The sequence below is a fragment of the Aureococcus anophagefferens genome (genome assembly GCF_000186865.1).
Source record: "Aureococcus anophagefferens unplaced genomic scaffold AURANscaffold_2, whole genome shotgun sequence".
NCBI lineage: Eukaryota > Pelagophyceae > Pelagomonadales > Pelagomonadaceae > Aureococcus > Aureococcus anophagefferens.
In genome coordinates, this window is record NW_008705562.1 from 3410612 (window position 1) to 3425950 (window position 15339).

A 15339-nucleotide genomic window follows, 5' to 3' on the forward strand; every position below is an offset into this window, starting at 1 on the left:
TGCCCGTCTGGCGGCCGCGCGTCACGACGTAGCGCTTGCGCTTGCCCATCTGTGCTGCGCTTCGTAGCAGGCCCGGCCGCGCAGGGTGGAGGGCGCGTCGATGAACGATACGAGCGGCTAGCAGCATTCAAAATCTGAAGCCATAACCCGACTCAAAGCATTGACGTCATGATGCAGCCAAGTTGCTACTTGAGAGCTCCGTTGGCGGGAGGCTACGCGGGTAGTATCCTGCTCGTATTACACTGGTGCTCGGCACTGCTTCTTGTGCTCCTTCCAGTGCGCGCGCTGGCAGGAGGCGTCGCAGTAGCAGACTTTCTTGCAGCGGGCGCAGTCGTTGAGCCCGGCGGCGCTGATCTGCAGGTATCCCTTCCCGCACGCGGCGCAGACCCGACGGACCTGCCGCCCCTCTGAAAACGAGATGTTCGCCTCATCCACGCCCGATTCCTTCGCAAGCTTCCGGACCGCTTCCATGGCCCGGTCTCGTCTTTCTCCGTGAACGTCCTTGAGCGACGCGCTGCAATGGCGTTCGCGAAAGTCGTCGGAGCGCTTTTGCTCAAAGTCGAAGGTCGCGGCTGCGGGATGATTAGCGATGGCTGCATGATTCTTTTGACATTCGATGTCGTACGCGGCGTCAATTTTCTCCATGCCCTCTTTGCCTCCCCCGCCCTCCGTGTTCTGCATCATGTCTACTATGCGGCGAGCTTTCAGGCAGTACTGCTGGAGGAGCGGATCTTTGACGGCGACGTTCGAGGCCTTCTGGTAGACTTTCGCCGCCGGAACGCGTTCAGAGAGAAGGTAGTGGCGGCGCCCGCGCAACATGCAGCGCACAAGGTCGAGTTGGCAGCAGAAATCGCTGTCGCTTGCGTAGACCGGATTCGTCTTGCGCGCGCTTGCAAGACGCGTGACAAGGTTCTCCGGCAGGGCGGGGAGCATCACATCCTGGATCAGGCTAAGGAGGTTGTTGGTGAGCTTCGAAGATTGTCGTAGGTCCGCGTCTCGCTCGCCGGCGGTTACCGTCTCGAAGGCGCGGACATAGAGGTCGATTGCCTTGGCGAGGTCCTCGTCGACGCCGGGGGCGCCGTTGTAGCAGACTTCAGCCGCGTTGAACGCTGCAACCGCCAGCCCTGCTTGCGCACAGTCCAAGAGGGTCTGGAAAAAAGCCGCGTTCGTTTTGCGCGATCTCCGATCGGTTTTGGTCCTGTCGACTTTATGGTAGCATAGTGCCTGGATGGCTTCCTCCAACTTCCTATGCTGGCGGTGGCTCATGCTTGGCATTGCGTCGGCGCGCTGCGACGGCGCGCTGCGGTTTCGGGCTCCTACTTGAGTAGGACGGCGTTGCATGCATCGCCGGCATCGTGCAGACGAGCTTCCGCGGCCAACTCGAGCACTTGGACCTCGCCGTCTCGTGCCGCGCCGACCGAACGCCACTGTGCGCCCGACAGCCGTCGCGCAGAGCCCCGCCTCGCGCTCGCCGTCTGCGCCGTCGACCGACGCGAGCGACGCCGCCGAAAACCTCAGCGCTCGACCGCGACCAAACAAAATGGACGCCCGCGAAATCGCCTCGCGCGCCTCGCGCCTCGCGGAGAAGAAGAAGAACCCGCACCCCAACGACTGCGCGGAGTGGTACCCGCCGCCGCCGCCGCCGGGCAGCGCGCCGCCGCCGCCGCCGCCGCTGAACTCGTGGGACCTGCCCGCGGCCGCGAACGCGGCCGCGGCCGAGCCCGCGGCGTGGGAGCGGCCCGCGCCCGTGCGCCTCGACCCCGACGTGGCCATCCCCGGCTTCACGCCGCCGCCGCCCGCGCCGCCGCCCGGCGCGCCGCCGCCCGGGCCGCCGGAGCCGCCGGCGCCGCCGCGCGTGGAGAACCGCATGTACGCGCCGCGGCCCGAGCACCTGCAGCAGCCCGCGGCGCCGCCCGGCGCGGCGCCGCCGCCCTTTGGGTACGCGCCCGGCGCGCCGCCGCCGTCGGCCGAGGAGGCGGCGCGGCGGTCCGCGGGCGCCTACGGCTACGGCGTGCCGCCGGGCCGCGAGCCGCCGCCGGCGCCGCGCGGCGAGTTCGACGCGCGCGGCTTCCGCGCGCCCGGCGGCGGCCACGGCACGCAGGCGCGGGCCTCGGGCGACTCGAGCAGCGGCGGCGCCATGGGCAAGCCCCGGGGCCCGGGCGACGGCCGCGCGCGGCCCGCGGGCTGGGCGACGCGGCTCAACGCCGACGGGAGCTTCCCGCCGCGCTTCGAGATCGAGCTCAACCAGATGTACTCCAAGTGCTCCTCCATGGCCGACGTCTTCCGCATCTGGAACGAGTACGGCGCGCTCAACGGCGTCAACCTGGCGACGGCCTTTAGCCGTCTAGGTAGATCCGTCGCGCACGACGCCGTGCTCATCCAGCGCGTGCGCATCTCGTACGAGTTCAAGGACATGCTGCGCCTGCTCCGGGGCAAGATCTGCGACGACGCGACCTGGGCGGGGCCGCGCCAGCTCGCGAACATGGCTCATGCGTTGGCGAAGCTCGACCCCGCGGCCGCGCGCCAGGACGCGACCGTCCGCGAGGAGCTCGCGGCGCTGAGCACGATCGCGCGCGCGAGTAGCCAGCGCTGCCACGAGTTCAACACGCAGGAACTGTCGAACACGGCCTGGGCCTTCGCGACCGCGGGCTGCGTCGAGCCCAAGCTCTTCGAGGCCATCGCGAAGGAGGCGGAGCAGATGGCGCGCGACTTCAACCCGCAGGAGCTCGCGAACACGCTGTGGGCCTTTGCGAAATTAGGCGCGAAGGCCCCCGCCATGTTCGAGAAGCTGGGCGACGCGGCCATCCACCGCGCCGAGGCCTTCACGCCCCAGAACATCTCGAACACGGCCTGGTCCTTCGCGAAGGCGGGGCTGGCGCACGCGCGGGTCTTCGAGGTGTTGGCCAAGGTCGGCGCCAAGAAGATCCCGACCTTCTCCGTGCAGGCGCTGAGCAACACGGCTTGGGCCTACGCGACGAACCGCCACCTCTCGGAGCCCGAGTTCTTCGAGCGGTTGGGCGACGTCGCCGCGCGCAAGGTGCCCGACTTCTCGCCGAACGCGCTCGCGGACACGACGTGGTCCTTCGTGACGCTGGAGGTGCCCCACGTGGGCCTGCTCAACGCCGTCGGCGACTTCCTCGTGCGGCGCGCGGACTACTTCGCGCCCGCGGCGCTGGCCAAGTTCGCGTACGCGTTCCGCGCGGCGGACGCGCGGAAGCGGCCGGGGACGTACGAGCTCCGCGACGAGCACCTGCGGGGCCTCGTCGACGCGGCGCTGCGCTTCGTCTGCGGCCACAAGCCCCTGCGGTGCCGCGACGGCACGGAGCTCTGCCAGGCCTACGCGGCGCTCTACCTGTCGTTCGGCAGCCGGTGCGGCCGCGACGCGTGGCTCCGGCTCTTCGAGGCGCTCGACGCCAACCTGTCCCGCCAGGTGCGCGACGCCGGCGCCGACGAGCTCGCGGCGGCGGCGGCGGCCTTCGCGGACGTGGGCGTCGAGGCGAAGCTCTACTTCCAGCAGATGTTGGTAAGGGTCGTCGACGCGAAGCACTTCGGCGCCAATATGGTGCGGCCGCGGACCGCGGCGGCGCTGCTGGACGCGTCGGCGCGGCTCCGCTGGCGCCACAACCAGGGGTCGCGGGCCTTGGTGGATCTCGGGGCGGCGACGGTCGCGGGGCTGGCGCCCGCGGACGCGGCCGTCGTATTGGCGCGGACGGCGGACCTCGGCGGCTTCCACGACGCGCGGCTCTTCCCGGCCGTCGTCGCGGCGAAGCTGCCCTTCGCCGGGGCGGCGCAGGTCGCGGCGGTGCTCGGCGCCTTCGCCGTGGCCGGCGCCTGGTTCGACGACTACCTGCTGGGGCTGCACGCGACGCTGACGAAGGAATCCGCGGACGCGCTCGACGCGGGCGGCGCGGCGAACCTGCGGGCCTTCCGGTCCGCGGCGAAGAGCGACCGGCCGGCGCTCTACGACCAACTGGCCAAGAGCGACGCCTGGCCCGCGGCGCCGGCCCCGTCGCCCGCGAAGAGCCGCCGGGGGCAGCTCGTCGCGGACGCGTCCTCCGCGCTCGCGGCGCTCGGCTGGGACCACGTCGCGCCCGACGAGGCGTTGGCCGGCGACGGCGACCGGCCGGAGACCTTCGCGGACTTCCTGGACGTCGATAACAAGGCCGCCGCGCTCCTCTGCGACGCGTCGCGCTTGGTCCGCTGCCCGAATACGACTACCACCCGCCCGTCGGGCGTCGCGCTCTTCGCCGCGCGGCTGCTCATGCGCGGCGGCTGGCGCGTCGTCTTCGCGGACCCGCGGGAGATCGACGCCGCCGCGCGCGACGCCGCCGCCGCCGCGGCGCTCCTGGACCGCCTCCGGGGCGTCGTCGCGCCCCCCGCGGACGCGCCCGCGGCCGACGACGCGCCGACGCGCCGCGGCAGCCGCGGCGGCAAGAAGCGCGGCAAGCAGGCGCAGCTCAAGCGCAAGCGCGGCACCCACGTCTCCGGCGACGGCGACGACGATGGCGACGACGACGGCTTCGACGCGCCCGAGCCCGTCGACGACGCGGAGCCGGAGCCGGAGGCGCCCGACGCGCCCGACGCGAAGCGGGCGCGCATCCCCAAAAAAAACAAGCCCAAGCCCGAGCCCGCGGCGGCGCCGGCGCCCGAGCCCGAGCCCGCGGCGGCGCCGGCGCCCGAGCCGGAGCCGGCCGCGGCGCCCGAGCCGGAGCCGGAGCCCGCGGCGGCGCCCGAGCCGGAGCCGGAGCCCGCGGCGGCGCCCGAGCCGGAGCCGGAGCCCGCGGCGGCGCCCGAGCCGGAGCCGGAGCCCGCGGCGGAGGAGGCGTCGCTGACCAAGGCCGAGGTCTCGAAGATGACCGTCGTGCAGCTCCGCGAGCAGCTGTCGCAGCGGGACCTCGAAACGAAGGGCCTCAAGGCCGCGCTCCAGAAGCGGCTCCTCGCCGCGATCTAGCTAGCGCGCATGGGCTTAAGAGGGGTGGCACGAACCTAGGCTCTGCCGAACGCGGTGAGGACCTTCCGCATCGCGCCCACGGCGAAGCCCACGTCGCGGAGGTCGTCCTTGTCCAGGAGGCGGAGCGTCTCGAGGTCGTAGATGTCCTCGCGGTGGAGCGCGCCGAGGTGGTGCGCGAGGCCGAGCGCCGCGAGGAACGACGCGAGATCCGCGGGCGGCGCCGGGGGCGGGCTCGGCGCGCGCCGGCTCGCGTCGGCCTCCGCGGCGGACAACGCCAGCGCGCGCGCGAGGTCCTCGTCGGGCCCTTCCGCCGGCGGCGCCGCGGGCCGGCGGCGCTCCGCCTCGAACTCGGCGGCGGACAGGGCGAGGGCGCGCTGCAGGGCGGCGTCGACGGGCGGCGGCGCGCGGCGCGCCGGCGCGGGCGCGGGCGCGCGCGGGGGGCCGCGCGGGAGCTTGACGACGTCGACCGCGACCGTCCGGCCCCGTTCGCGGCCGAGCGCGTACTCGAGGCGAACCCCCGGCCTGAGGCCGCGGACGCCGCGGACGAGGACGTCGGGCCCGCCGTCGTCCGGCGTCACGTACGGCCGGTCGCCCTGGCCTGCTTGTCCGCGGTCGGGGCTTTTGCCGAAGACGACCACGCCGTGTAACCTCTCCCCGCGCGGCTCCGGCGCCCGCGGCTCCGGCGCCCGCGGCGGCGGCGCCTGTGGCTCCAGCGCCCGCGGCGACGGCGCCCGCGGCGACGGCGCCCGCGGCGGCGGCGCGGCCGTCACCAGCGGAGACGGCGGCGGCGCCTGAGGCTCCGGCGCCCGCGGCTCCGGCGCCCGCGGCGGCGGCGCGGCCGTCACCAGCGGCGACACGGACGGCGCCGGGGGCGGCGCCGCGGCGGACACGAGCGGAGAGACCGGGAGCGGAAGCGCGGGCGCCCGCGGCGGCGGCGCGGCCGACGCCGGAGCCGCGGGGCGCGTCCCGCCGGGGAGCTCAGGCCAGGCGGCCGCGGTCGGCTCCGGCGGCGCGGCGGCCGCCGGCTCCGGCGGTCGAGCGGGCGCGACCGGCGCCGCCGCGCCGTCGGCGGACGACGCGGGTCCCATGCGCAGCACGACCTTCTTCGGTCGCGCGCGCGCGCGCGGCGCGGGCCGCGACGAGGGCGCGTCCGCCGCGTCGTCCCGCGTGTACATGGCGCAGGCGGCCAGGTCGACGTCCGGCGGCGGCGCCGCGGCGGGCGCCGCGGCGGCGGCGCGCGGAGCGCGCGCGGGCCGCGCGACGCGCTGCGCCGTCCCGGCGTCGGCGGCCTCCTCCTGAATGGGCTCGCGCCCGAGCTCGATCCAGCGGTTGATCACGATGACGGCGGCGCGCTCGAAGCAGTCGCTCGAGCACGTCGCCGCGCAGCGCTTCGCCTGGTTCTTCTTGAGGCGCGCTTCCTTGCCGTACTGGAGCTTCTTCTGCTGGTTGATCTTCTTGATGCGCGGCAGCCGCACGGGCCGCGAGCACTTGGGGCAGACCGCGTCCTCGTCCGGCGGGAGCGCCGCGCCGCGCGCCTCGTCGGACAGCGACCGCCAGAACTCGTCCCAGGTAGCGGCGTCGTGGGCGGCGCCGATGCGCCGGCGCCACGCGCGCGACTGCTGCGCGTCCATGGGCGTCCTGCTCTCGGGCCCAGACCGTCTGGACTCTCCGGAGCGGCATGTTCGACTCCGAGCGAAGCGTGGCCGTAAAGTTGCTGAAATGCCAACTCTCCTCTCTCCACCCGCGCGCCACACGCCACGCCCCGGCGCGAGGAATCCAGACTCCGGCCCGGCGGGCGTACACCGAAACGCGTGCCGGACCAGCGACCGCGGCGGGGCGAGGCAGCCCAACACAGAGGCAGCCCCCTCCCATGGAGAACAGCCGCGAGTTCTACGCCGCGGCGGCGCAGCAGCGGTGGCTGCTGCCCGAGGAGGTGTTCGACGTGCTGTGCCGCCACGAGCCTCTGGGCCTCTTCGTCTCCGGGGCGCCGCCGCGGCTCCCGCCGACGGGCGCGCTCTTCCTCTTCGACCGGCGGACGTGCAAGCGGTTCCGGAAAGACGGCCACAACTGGCTCACGCGGAAGAGCGGCGCGCGGATCCGCGAGGACCACGTCAAGCTGCGGGTCGGCGGCCTGCCGCGCGTCGCGGCGGCCCACGCCCACTCCGCGGACGTCGCCGCGTTCCACCGGCGGACGTACCACCTCGCGGAGTGCGACGGCGCGCCGAAGTCGGCCGACGACCTCGCGGCGCTGAGCCTCGTGCACTACCGGCTCTGCGTGCGGCGCGACGCCGACGCGCGCACCGTGCGGCGCGAGGAATCAGCGCGGCGCGCGCGCGACGACGTCGCGCTGTCGCTGGCCTTGGCGGAACCGGCCCCGATGGACGAGGACGGCGTGGACGACGCGGAGCTCTGGGCGTCCCTGCTCGACGACGAGTCGCCGGAGCCCGTGGCCGCGGACGCGCCGGGCGGCCGCGTCGCCGGCGCCGTCGACGCCGCGCGGGGCGTCGCGCACGCGGAGTGCCGGCTCGCGCGGGAGGACCGCGCGGCGGCCGCCGCGCCCGCGTGCCGCGTCGCGGACGTCGCGCCGGCGCACGTCGCCTGCCAGGCGCACCGCAAGGACCGGTTCCTCGTGGCCCTCGAGGCGCCCCTGGATCTGACAGATGAGGCGGACCCCGTGCTCCGCGCGGGCGAGCGCCTCGCCGTGCGCTTCGCGTTCGACGACGGCGCGGAGGCTTTGGCGCCCGCGCGCCTCGCCAACGCCATGTGCCTGCGCTGCGAACTCCCCGGGCGGGCGTGTCCGGGCGTGGCGACTTTAGACGTCGTCGCGGCCGTCGCCGCGGGCGGCCTCGCGCCGCGGCCCCTGAGCGCCGCGGCCGCGGGCGCCGTCGCCTGGGTCGGCGGCCGCGCGTCGCCCGAACTTCTCGCGGCCGACGACGCGGCGTCGTCCGTGTCCGTGACGACGGCGGAGACGGCGCCGACCTGCGACAGCGACCGCGAGGACCGGCCGACGAAGGTCCGCGTGCTCCGGCCGCCGGCGGACGCGCCTTCCGCGCTGCCGGCCATGAGCTCCGAGGGCCTCGCGGAGCTCGACGCCGACGCCCTCGCGTCGTTGAGCGAGGCGGAGCTCGACGCGGCCGTGGAGCAGCTCATGCTCCGCGTCGTGGGGCAGATGTCGCGCCTCGCGTCGAACTCGTCCGAGCTCCTCGACGAGCTCGACGCGCCGGACCGGCACGGCCTGAGCCTCTTGCACTACTGCGCGCTCTACAACCTCGACAGCTTGATCGGCGCGTTGCTGGACAAGGGCGCGGACGCGAACGGCCGGGGCTTGGACACGCCGCTGCACCTCGCCGCGGGCGGCGGCCACGTCGGCGCCGCGCGCGCGCTGCTGCGCGGCGGCGGCGACCCGAACGCGCGCGACGCCCGCGGCGACACGCCGCGGCGCCGCGCGCTCGCGCGGGGCCACGCGAAGGTCGCCGCGGTGCTCGCCGAGGCCGAGGCGGCCGACCCCGGCGGCTATATGGTAGAGGGCGCGCGCGCGCCGCGGCCCGACGACGACGCCGACGTTGTCACCCCGGGCGTGAGCCGCGCGGCGTTGCTCCACACGGCCTTCTCGTCGCTGTCGCTCCACGAGAAGTGCGCGCTCGCGATCGCGCGGAACGCGCCCGGCGACCGGCCGGGAGGAAATCAAATCTTCAATGCGAACGAAAACGACCGTTTCGACGCGAGATTTTGACGGTGCTTCGAGAACTTGACGAGAGCGATCGATTCGTCCAAAAATCAGCCGAATCGACGTCGATTCGACCGAGCTCGAGAGTTCTGAAGTTTGGTCGGGATGCCCAGCTCAATGGTTGATTTCGGCGCAGGCGACCGGCCGCTCGGCGACGACCGCGCGCCGTCGCCGCGCGTCGGCGGGCCCCACGTCGCCTTCGGCGCCTACGACGGCGCGGCCTTCTCCGCCGCGGAGTCGCGGGGCACGTCGAGCGTCATCTCCGACGGCCCCCCGGGCGACGAGGCGTCGCTCGACGTCGCGATGAGCCTCATGGCCGCGGACGAGCGCGGCGAGCTCGAGGACGAGGCCCGGGTCATCACGACGAACGTCAAGGCCTGGATCGTGCGCCGCAACTACATGAAGGTCCGCGAGGCCGCGCGCGTTTTAGAGGCGCGGTCGCGCGACTGGATCCAGCGGCGGTCCGAGGCGCCGAAGAAGCGCGCGGCGTCCATGGTCCTCGACGGCCGGCTGCCGCTGGACGCCGTGCCGGAGCACACGGAGGCGTCGAAGCCGTCGCCGGACTTCGTCAAGCTCCAGGCCGCGTCCCGCGGCATGCTCGCGCGGCGCCACCTCAACCAGCTCAAGCAGCAGATGCTCGCGCTCCTCGTGATCTCGCGCAACTTCCGCGACCGGAACCGCATCGAGACGGCCCTCGCCGCCGCCGCGCGGAAGTAGGGCGCGGGGCGGTTCTTTTATGGTGATCTGCGCGCATGCGGTCTCAGTATCCCGTTGGGTCCAAGGTGAAGTGGGTGCACCAAACGGGTGAAAGCGCTGCCCGGATCATGGAGGCCGGCGCGCGCGTGCGCGCGCTGGGGAAGCTCGGCATGCTCCTGGTGCAGAACGACGACGCGACGTGGTGCATCGACTTCGACGACAACACGGAGGCCGACCTGCCGGCGGCCGACTGCGAACTCGTCGAGGCGCAGGGCACGTCTCCCCTGAAAAGCGCCACGGGTGCCAAGGGCGAGACCGTCGAGTCCCTCGCCGCCCGACACGCCGAGCTCTCGACACAGCACGACGCCGCCCTGAAAGGGGAGGATTTCAAGGCCGCGGGCGAGCTGCTCACGGAGATGGACGCCGTCGACGCGACGCGGCGGAAGCTCGCGCGCGGCGACGGCAAGCAGGCGCGCGAGCGGGAGAAGACGGCGCACCAGCAGAAGCTCCTCGAGCTCCGGCGCCGGTACGAGAAGGAGGCCTCGGCCAAGATGAAGGAGGTGCAGGGCCGCGTCCTCGCGCTGGACCCGCGGCCCGTCGCGAGCTCGTAACAGCGGCTTCGGGCGTCGACGCGCGCCGATGGCCGGTTGTGTCCTCGGGCCTCCCGGCCGCCATCGGCTAATGCAGGTGCTTTGCAGCAGGGCGAGCAGTCCGACGCCTCGTCCGCCATTCCGCCCGTGTCCGCCCTGGTGTCCGCCCGGCTTACTCCTCGCTTCAAAGACTGCAACAACCTCATCAACAACCTGGCGGTGGCGACGAGGAGCTCACTCCGCCTCGGCTGCTCCTACGCCGTCGCGCGCCTGCTCGTCCACCACCTTAAGGCGCCGAACCGCGCCGCTCGATCGATTTTTTGACATGGGCGGCGGCCACCATGAGGCTCTGCCCGAGGGCCCCGCGACGCGGAAGGAGATGAGCGACGCGGGACTCCTCATCGCCTACCGGGACGCCTGCGCGCACCTCCTCATTCCCCTGAACAAGTGCGGCGCCGCGTCCCCAGGAGCGCGCCCGGACTGCGCGCGCGCCGCCGCGAGATGGGGACGCGGCCGCTCGCGCGGTCGCGCGCGCGCCGCGCGCGGCGCGCGGCCGCGGACCCGTTTTTCGCCGGTCGGCGCGGGGACGCCGCGTTTCGAGTCCCCTCGTCGTAGGTGCCGGCGCCAGACGTTCTACATGCCCTGGGAGTGCGGCCACTACCGCCACGAGTACGAGAAGTGCCAGTACGTGGAGTGGCTCAAGCGGAGCAAGGACGAGACGGTCGCGGCGCCGGCCATCGAGAAGGGGTACCCGAAGGCCCTCGACCACGGCCACGACGGCCACTAGTGTGTCGCGGGTTAAGTCTTCTTGAGGAAGGCGAAGGCCCGGGCGAGCGCGCCGGGGGGCTTCGCCGCCGGCTCCGGCGGCGGCGGCGGGTCGTCGGCGACGGCGAGGTCCCCGAGGCCGAGGTCGTCGCTGTCGTCGCTCTGGGCGCCGTACTCCTGGCCCGAGCCCCAGCTCTCGCCCGAGGAGTCGTCGCTGATGGCCGACGCGCCGCGGGGCCGCCGCGGCGGCGACGGCGGCGGCGGCGCGTCCGGCGCGCGCGCGAGGTCCAGGAGGGCGGAGACGTGGGCGACGGCCGCGCGCGAGATCTCGCGGACGTCGTAGCCGCCCTCGAGGACGGAGACGAGCTTCGCGGCCGGCGCCGCGGCCGCGACGAGCCTCGTGATCTCCGCGTAATCCCCGGGCGCGAGGTCCAGGCCGCCGATGGGGTCCTTGGCGAGGGCGTCGAAGCCCAGGGACACGATGACGAGGCCCGGGTCGAAGGTCGCCAGCGCCGGCAGGATCTTGTCCGCGAGGCACCGCCGCACGCCGCGGAGCCCCGCGCCCTTGGCGAGCGGGCAGTTGACGACGTTGCGCGCGACGCCCGTCTCGCCGGCGACCCTGGCGCCGTTGACGACCTTCGCGGAGCCCCGGGTGAGGCCCGTGCCGGGGTAGAAGTCGCCGCCGCCCTGGTGGAACGACGCGTAGAACAGCTCCGCGTCGTCGCGAAAATACGCCTCCGTGCCGTTGCCGTGGTGCACGTCCACGTCCACGACGGCGACGCGCCGCACGCCGTAGGTCTCCCGCGCGTGGAGCGCCGCGACGCCCACGTTGTTGAAGAGACAAAACCCCATGGCCTGCGTCGGCGTCGCGTGGTGGCCCGGCGGCCGCACGCACGCGAAGGCGTTGCCGTAGCCGTCCCGGAGCACGGCGTCGACGGCCCGCATCGCCCCGCCGCAGGACGCCAGCGCCGCCGCGCGCGACTTGGCCATGACCGCCGTGTCGTCGTCGATGGAGAGCATCGGCCGCCGTTTCTTGGTCCGCGCGGGGTCGAAGGGCGGCGCGCGCGCGTCGGCCTCGACGCGGTCGAAGAGGCCCTCGAGCCTGGCGACGTGCCGCTCGCTGTGGAAGCGCAGGAGGGCGTCCCGCGGCGCGTCGGCCGGGCAGGCATCGCGGGCCAGGTCTTTGCTGTCGCCATAGGCCGCGACGACGGCGGCCTCGATGGCGACGACGCGCTTCGGCTGCTCGGGGTGGTGCGCGATGTGGTGCCCCGCGCAGGCCGGATGGGTGATGAGCAGCGTCCGCGTGGCGTTCGTCGGCGCGGCGCTCGTCGGCGCGGCGTTCGCCATGGATTTGCGAGAACTCTGAGGCAGCCGCCGCTTCGGCTCGAAGACTGCCCCTGCATACGCAGGGGACTTAAGCTCGTCCCAGAGGCCGCGGTCGAAGTTATACAGGCTGCCACGATTTGTGTCAATTCCGACCTCGAGGGATACATCCCTACCTTGCAGACGGGCAGCTTGATCAACGGCGGAGCCGGGACGCTACGCTGCCCGCCCCGCCCCTTCGTCGGGCCCAGCCGGGCCTCTCGGCGGTCGGTCCCGGGCTCCGGCGCCCCGCGGCGCGGCGGCGCCCGTCGCTCGGCGCACCGCCCGGCGCGCACCAAAAAACGCAACCATGCGCATCGGCTCGGCCATCCGGAGCGGGTCGAGCCGCGGGCGCGTGCAGCCCGTGGAGTACGCGACGGGCCCGCCGCCCGCGGGGAAGCCGCGGCAGCACCCGGCGACGCGCCAGCGGCCGCGGTCCGCCGGCGCGACGCGGCGCGTGTCCGGCGACGGCAAGGGCGGGTGGCCGAGGACGTTCGCGCAGTTCGCGGGCTCCGGCGCGCGGCCGCAGAGCAGCTCCGGCGGCCGGGGCGCCTCCGGCGGCGGCGGCGGCGACCCGCTGCGGTCCGGCGGCGGCCCGCCGCGGCCCGCGAGCGCCGCGTCGGCGCGGAACGGGGGCGGCTACGCGCCGTCGCAGCCGCGGCCGACGTCCGCCAAAGCGTCCGCCGCGCCCGTGTCCGCGTGGCTCAACGGCCGCCACCCGGGAACACCCGACGTGCCCGGCAGCGCCGGCAGCAACCGGAACCGCCCGGGCTTCGGCAGACCGGGCTCCGCGAGCTCCGCGTCCAAGGGCCGCGACCCGGCGCCCGCTCAATCGTCGGAGCGCCGCGAGTACCGCCCCGGCGCCGCGAGCTCCCAGCGGCCGGGCCACAAGCCCGCGGGATCGTCCGGCTACGGCCAGTCCTACGACCGGCCCGCGTCGGCCCAGTCCCACGGCGCGCGCGGTGACCGCGACTGGGTCGTGCGCGCGGACCGCGATCGCGTCGACGCGACCGCCACCGAAACGTCGCACGCGCTGCTGCAGCAGCAGCAGCAGCAACGAGCTTTAGCGCAGCAGCGCGCGCTCGAGGACCGCGGCGCGAGGCCCTACGGCGCGCCCCCGGCGCGGCCCGGGTCTTCCAGCGGCGCGCCGCGCGCGACGTACGGCCAGGACAAGCCGCACCACGTCTACGGGTCCGGCGGCGCGCCCCCGCGGCCCTACAGCGCCGCGTCGGGCCGCGACGCCGCCGCGGCCAAGGCCGCGGCCTACCAGCGCGAGCAGCGCGACCGCGACCAGCAGTCCGGCGCGCTCCGGCCCCAGTCCGCGTCCGCCGCGCGGCCCCAGTCCGCGTCGTCGAACGCGCACGGCCAGCGGCTGCTCGTCGGCGGCACGTCCAGCGGCGCCTACCCGTCGAGCGGCGGCTACAGCACGCGGCCCCAATCGGCCCAGCCCACGGTGGGCCACCGGCCGGCCATGTCGGGCGCGGACGGCGGCCGCGCGGAGACGACGGGGTCGACGGCGAACGGCCTCGACGAGCCCAAGGTGTCCATGGGCGGCGCGACCGCGCCGGGGCTCCAGGGGGGCACGAACCGGCCCCAGTCCGCCGGCGGCGGCGTGCGCCAGTCGACGTCGGGCCGCGACGCGTACCACTGCGCGCCGGAGCAGCGCGAGTACCTCACGCGGCTGCTCGTGGGCTCCGTGCAGAACCGGCGGGGGCTGCCCGACTTCTACAGCTTCGGCAAGGTCATCGGCGTGGGGTCCTTCGGCACGGTGCGCATCGCCTGGCACAAGCTCACGGGCCAGAAGGTGGCCATCAAGACGTACGAGCGGTCGAAGATGAAGGACCCGCAGCAGTGGAAGCGCGTGCAGCAGGAGGCCAGGGTCATGGAGAAGCTCAGCGACTCGCCCCTCGTCTGCCGCTTCCTCGAGGCCTTCGAGACCATGGCGCCGCGGCGCGCGCACCTCATCATGGAGTTCCTGCCGGGCGGGAATCTGTGCTCGTACGTCAAGGCGAAGCGGAAGATCGCGGAGCCGGAGCTCCAGCCCCTGATGCTCCAGCTGGCGACGGCGCTCCACCACATGCACGAGCTGAACATCGTGCACCGCGACATCAAGCTCGAGAACATCCTGTTCCTCGACGAAAAGCGGACGATCGTCCGCGTCATCGACTTCGGGTTCTCGACGCGGTGCGCGCCGGACCGGCGGCTCCGCCTCTTCTGCGGCACGCCGTCCTACATGGCGCCGGAGATCGTGCGCCGCACGGAGTACCGCGGCAAGCCCATCGATCTGTGGTCCATCGGCGTCGTCGCGTACGCGTGCCTCGGCGGCCACTTCCCCTTCGCCGCGCGGTCCCAGCCCGAGCTCTACCGCAAGATTTTGCGGGGCACCTACCGGTTGCCCGAGGGCCTGAGCCCCAACGCCGTCGCGCTCCTGCAGGCCTGCATCGTCGTCGACGTGAACCGCCGCGTCACCGCGCCGGACCTCCGGCGCCACCCGTTCGTCGTCGCGGGCGCGTCCAACGGCACGTACCCGGGCGCGAATCTGGGGTCCCTCACGCGGTCCCAGAACCCCCAGGACGACGTGCGCCGCGAGGCCGTCGCGCGCATCGAGGCCCTCGGCGTCTCCCGCGACGCGCTCATCCAGGGCATCACGCGCGGCGAGCACACGCCCATCACTTCCTGCTACTACCTCCTCATGGACTCCATGGGCCTCCGCACGGGGCCGGGGCCCCACGGCTCCACGTCCCACGGCACCCTCAAGCACAACAACGAGAACGAGCTCCCGCAGGACGCGCAGGCCCCGGCGAAGCCCCACGCGCAGAAGGCCTGAAGCCCCGGCGCGGGCCGCGCGCGCCCCCCTGTGTCCGCGCGATCGCACGCGCCGCCCCCTTCCCTCCCCCCGCCCCCGCATCGGTCGGTCCCCCCGTCGTAGTACCCACTTAAGCAGTGCCGTCGTCGATCAAAGTGAGGCTCGAGGCATGATGCAGGTCTTGATGCCGCCAACTTGCAGCTCAGGACGACTCAGGCCGGCGGGTCGGCCGACCGCCGCCCGCGCCGAACAAGCGCTCCTCGTCGTGTCCCCAGCGCGCGATCGAGCCTCCTCTCCCTTCGTGGTCTCACTCTCGGACGCCCCGAGGCGAAGGCGATGCGCTGCAGCTCGTGCGCGAAGGAGTTCGCGGCGTCGCCGGCGGACGACGACGAGCCCGCCGTGCCGCCCCTGGAGCCGCAGGTCGACGACTCGTTCGTGGTCG

General features: G+C 73.9%; 3 protein-coding genes across 3 annotated transcripts; 2 read left to right on the plus strand and 1 right to left on the minus strand.

Moving 5' to 3' along the window:
- Positions 1-10328: 10328 nt before the first annotated feature.
- On the plus strand, positions 10329-10670 carry AURANDRAFT_9255 (hypothetical protein; the record flags this gene model as incomplete). Its single annotated transcript, XM_009034652.1, has 2 exons — positions 10329-10411; positions 10580-10670. Coding segments are annotated over 2 exons (174 nt in total), but the record flags the coding sequence as incomplete, so codon positions are not given.
- A 347-nt stretch (positions 10671-11017) lies between these two features.
- Positions 11018-12037, minus strand: AURANDRAFT_13109 (hypothetical protein; the record flags this gene model as incomplete). The annotated part of the gene is made up of 2 exons (XM_009034984.1): positions 11018-11293; positions 11330-12037. Coding segments are annotated over 2 exons (984 nt in total), but the record flags the coding sequence as incomplete, so codon positions are not given.
- A 1600-nt stretch (positions 12038-13637) lies between these two features.
- AURANDRAFT_20493 (hypothetical protein) lies at positions 13638-14918 on the plus strand (the record flags this gene model as incomplete). The annotated part of the gene is made up of 1 exon (XM_009034978.1): positions 13638-14918. The coding sequence occupies one exon, from the start codon at positions 13638-13640 to the stop codon at positions 14916-14918; it is 1281 nt and encodes a 426-aa protein (XP_009033226.1).
- Positions 14919-15339: the final 421 nt, after the last annotated feature.